At 54.3% G+C, this 3,897-nt stretch overlaps 2 protein-coding genes across 2 annotated transcripts; one reads left to right on the top strand and one right to left on the bottom strand.

Moving 5' to 3' along the window:
* Positions 1–1,819, top strand: PPTG_00421 (hypothetical protein). The gene is made up of 2 exons (XM_008891824.1): positions 1–32; positions 98–1,819. Exons 1-2 carry the CDS (start codon positions 30–32, stop codon positions 1,736–1,738), a joined length of 1,644 nt encoding a protein of 547 aa, XP_008890072.1. The 5' UTR covers positions 1–29; the 3' UTR covers positions 1,739–1,819.
* A 137-nt stretch (positions 1,820–1,956) lies between these two features.
* On the bottom strand, positions 1,957–3,607 carry PPTG_00420 (hypothetical protein). Its single transcript, XM_008891823.1, has 2 exons — positions 3,232–3,607; positions 1,957–3,156 (listed from the first exon to the last, which is right to left on the bottom strand). Exons 1-2 carry the CDS (start codon positions 3,431–3,433, stop codon positions 2,234–2,236), a joined length of 1,125 nt encoding a protein of 374 aa, XP_008890071.1. The 5' UTR covers positions 3,434–3,607; the 3' UTR covers positions 1,957–2,233.
* Positions 3,608–3,897: the final 290 nt, after the last annotated feature.

Here is a 3,897-nt window from a genome sequence, read left to right as displayed (position 1 = left end):
CCAGTGAAAAGCAGCGTCAAGTGATCACCATGGCGAGTGTCTTCTCCTTCTCTGCTGCTCATGACCAGCCCGCTAACCATCCATGTCTATCTAACAGGTCCGCAAGAAACAGTTCATCAACAAGAAGACGGCGCAGCACTTTCATGTGGTGCATCGCAGTCAGCGCGATCCCAAGGCCAACGACCCGGAGGCCTCCAAGTACGTACTGCTGTCCTCCAGCCAACACGTGGAGCTGCGCTCCGACTCCGAGTCCGACGATGACTCGGACTTGGACTTGGATAGCGACGACGAGATGCCCGATCTCATCGACACCCCAGCGCCCGTTAAGAGCAGCTCCAAGCCCAAATCGAACAAGAGCAAGAGCAAGAGCAAGTCTGCCTTCCCCGTACGCAGAGTGAATTTCGGCGGTGTGGAGGCTGAGGACCTCGTGGACGAGAATGGTCTGCCTAGAGATGGCTACGACTACTCGCAGCACATGAAGGAGATGGGACAGGGCAAATTCTACTCGGCCACGAGCCGCTTTGACGCCGGGGAGGAGGCCCGTGCACTGTCGAGGAAAGTGGATCTGCCTGAGGATGCATTACCCAGTGCTGAGGAGCAGGACCGCCTGTTAGACGCCATTACATTGACCACAGACGTCATGGACGACGATCTGCGAGAGGCGCTTGTGAACGACGAGGCGTTCGAGGAATTAGACGACAATTTTGTGGTTCAGGCTGCTGAGGAGAGTGTGGAACAAGGAGACGCCGACGACTTTGACTATGATGCTCACATTGCCAAGCTCATGGAGGCAGCCAGCGGTGTCACTCCACTGTATCGTGGCAACATCACGGACAGTGAGGGTGAAGAGTTTAGTGAGGACGAGGAAGAGTTCAGTGATGAAGAAGAGCACGATGTTGAAGCGCCTGAAGACCGTGATGAGGCTCAACGAGTGCTGGATGAGTTGTTTGAGAAGACTCTGGCGGAGGAATACGACGATGAACAGCTGGGTGAGCTCGAAGAAGACGATCCGGAGACTCGGGGTAAGGAGACGTTGGATGGAGAGCTGCTGGCTGCTGTAGTGGAAGACTACGCGTTTGTGCAGCAAGAACTGGCAGATGCGGAAGGTAAACTGGGTAACCCTCTGCGTACGGGTAACCAACTTCAGAAGGTGTTGGAGGAGTGCGAGGCTGAGCGTCATGCTTACGAATACGACGAGGACGCCGAGACTGAGGACGAAGAGGAGCCTGAGGACCCCGTGGCGCGTGCTGAACGTGAAGAGAAGGAGCTGCAGGAATTGTTCGAACGCAACCAGTATCTGCAGCGAGAAGAGCGTGAGAAATGGGACTGCGAGACCATCGTGAGCACGTACTCGACGCTGGACAACCACCCGACGGTGCTGCGGGAGGAGGCGCCTACGCGTCGTAAGAAGAAGAAGCAGCCCGTCATCACTAGTATTGCAGAGGGTGAGGATATCCGCAAGCAAAAGGTGACGCTGTCGCGTAAGACGGGGATGCCGTTGGGTGTGTTCGAGACGGCGGCGCCGACTAAGAGTAAGGCGAACAAACAGCAAGCGGAGACCAGTCGAAGGCAGAAGGGAGAGACGAAGGAAGAGAAGCGAGCGCGTAAGGCTGCTGTCAAGATGGAGAAGATGGCTCGACGCGCCGAAAAGAAGGAGACCAAGTTGGCGTTCAAGGAGGAGGAGGCGCGGCAGTCCACGCAGACGGTGGCCGGCCGTGTGTCCGTCTTCAAGTACTAAAGAACGTAAGATAGCCAGCAGCAATGAACCGATTTTGAGGGTGTATTTAGAGAGTGTTGTGGCTTGTCTGAGCTGGCGATGATTCACATGAATCTCCATGCCACCATGTTGTTCCTTTATCGTTTGGCGAGTAGGAGTTATACACGTTCCGCGTAACCTTCAACCTATGAGCCTATCCCGCAGCTCACCAGCTGCATGCCGACGACGGTGGACATCAATGTCGAATAAAACATCCTTGTTTTTTTCATCGTGTTTCGTTTCCTTAGCTCTGCTGCCTACCCTACTTTACATACTGTCCTAATCCTCGCCTTAATAACTTTGCTAACTTAATTCCTGCCTACATCCTACGACTCGAGTCATAACGGGAACGATGATGAGAGAAAACTTGCCTGGAGGCCTTGATGGGGGAGGACAGACTTGGGGCTGAGCAGCGTCGCTGGGGCATTAAATAGTCAGCGTCACATTCTCTTGGTCTATCAATGGGTCGGAGCATCTCTAGAAGCACAAGTCTAGCCACGGCATCACGTCCTCCTCGTCGTTCAACGGAGACAAAGGCACTTCCCATGCACCTGGCTCCACATTGGCCAGATCCATGAGCACCTCGTCCTCGAAGCTCGCCGACTCTGTATCCTCCTGGTTCGTCAGCACAGGCGACGGCTCCAGACTCTGCGGATCGTCAAACTTGAGACAGTCGCGCGAGACCATCGCGCACTTGTTCTGGTTGACGCCACTGCACAGTCGGTCGTCGATCTGTTCGGGTGTGATGTTGCAGTCGTCCGTGAGAAAGTCCTGGATGTCGATGTCCAACGGCGCAGACAAGCCGCTCGACGTCTTGGGGAGCGACAGACTCGTGTCCATCAAGTCGCCGAACAGCAACTCGTTCTTCATGTTGAGTGCTGACGGTAATGGGTACGTGTGGTCCATGTCCTTCTTCATCAGGCCGTCGCTCAGGTACGAGCCACCTAGATCCACTGATGGCGGACAGGCTTGAACCATAGCAGGCTTCAATGCCGGTGACATGTTGTCCAGTTGGACGGGCTTGGCCATGGGTGAGTAGCAGGCGGAGAGACCCAGAGGCGTGGGAGTCATCGTAGGCGTCTGTGCGCCGCCCATGGGCGTCAGGTTGACGACTGACGGCGTGTTCTGCTCCGGTGCCTTGCTGCTTGTGTTGGCCAGGGGGTCAAACCACGGATCCTTAGCCTTGCCAGCTCCGCGGCGCTTGATATGCACGAGTAGGTCGGGACGGCCCTTCCGGAAGAAAGAGTGTTGATAGATCGTGAGCTGGCCCTCCTGCACGCGGTAGAAGCTGTAGAAGTTCAACTGGCGGATCAAACTCGAGAAGCGTCGGTGGCGGAAGTATTTGGGAAGACAGTGCTCTGCCATCATCTTGGGGTCTACAATGCAGAATGCGCTGCCGCCTGTAGCAACAAGAAGAGAGACGGTGAGTATCTACAAGCTCAAATAAGGCTCAATAGCTACAAAAAGGAACGCACCTCGACACCACGAGACGATCGTGGAAGGCTCTGTGTCGACCATTCGGTACAGTTTGCTCACGAAAGACCCGGAGCTGCAGCACTCGCGCGGTACTGAGCATTTGTCGCCGAAGTGCTGCATGCTCTGGGCTCGTGGGCGGCGGTTGCCAGCGGGTGTGCTGGGTGCAAGCACGGCGACGCTACTGGGTGAGGAGTCCTTCATATTGCTCTGTGTGTTGTGGCTGTGTGCTGTGTGCTGTGGCGTTATGCGCCTTGCTCGCTTGCTCTCTTGTGTAGTGGGTGCTGTTTGCTGCTGCTGGCTGCTTGAATGAATGCAAGTGACCTGCGGCTGTCTTTTTGGTAAGTGAGGCTGGGTCGGCTTGCAGCAAAAATTCAGTGAGCAGCTGGCAGTTTCGCCCTTTTTCACCAATCACAGCACGTTTATTTGGGTTTCGGCCAATCGCGGGAGTGGATCGCCCATCTTCAATATCGCTTGTAGCCTTCTCTGATTGGCCGAAACACTTGAAGCGATAGGGAGCGGCCAAAAATAGTACAACGAATGCGTAATCAAATATAGTACTACACAAAAGAACAATTATAACAAATAGTATTAGTGCATTACTGTACTAATAATACGAAAGATTTATTAAAAGTATTGCTGTTGTGTCTTGAAGTTAAATAATACTT

This window comes from Phytophthora parasitica, assembly GCF_000247585.1.
Source record: "Phytophthora parasitica INRA-310 unplaced genomic scaffold supercont2.1, whole genome shotgun sequence".
NCBI lineage: Eukaryota > Oomycota > Peronosporomycetes > Peronosporales > Peronosporaceae > Phytophthora > Phytophthora nicotianae.
This window is presented reverse-complemented; position numbering and strand designations above follow the sequence as displayed.

Bases quoted from the DNA above. Each gene is read 5' to 3' on its own strand.
- PPTG_00420 (XM_008891823.1), bottom strand. From the start codon at position 3,433: ATGAAGGACTCCTCACCCAGTAGCGTCGCCGTGCTTGCACCCAGCACA. The intron at 3,157-3,231 runs GTGCGTTCCTTT...TTGTTGCTACAG, and splicing joins GATCGTCTCGTGGTGTCGAG to GCGGCAGCGCATTCTGCATT.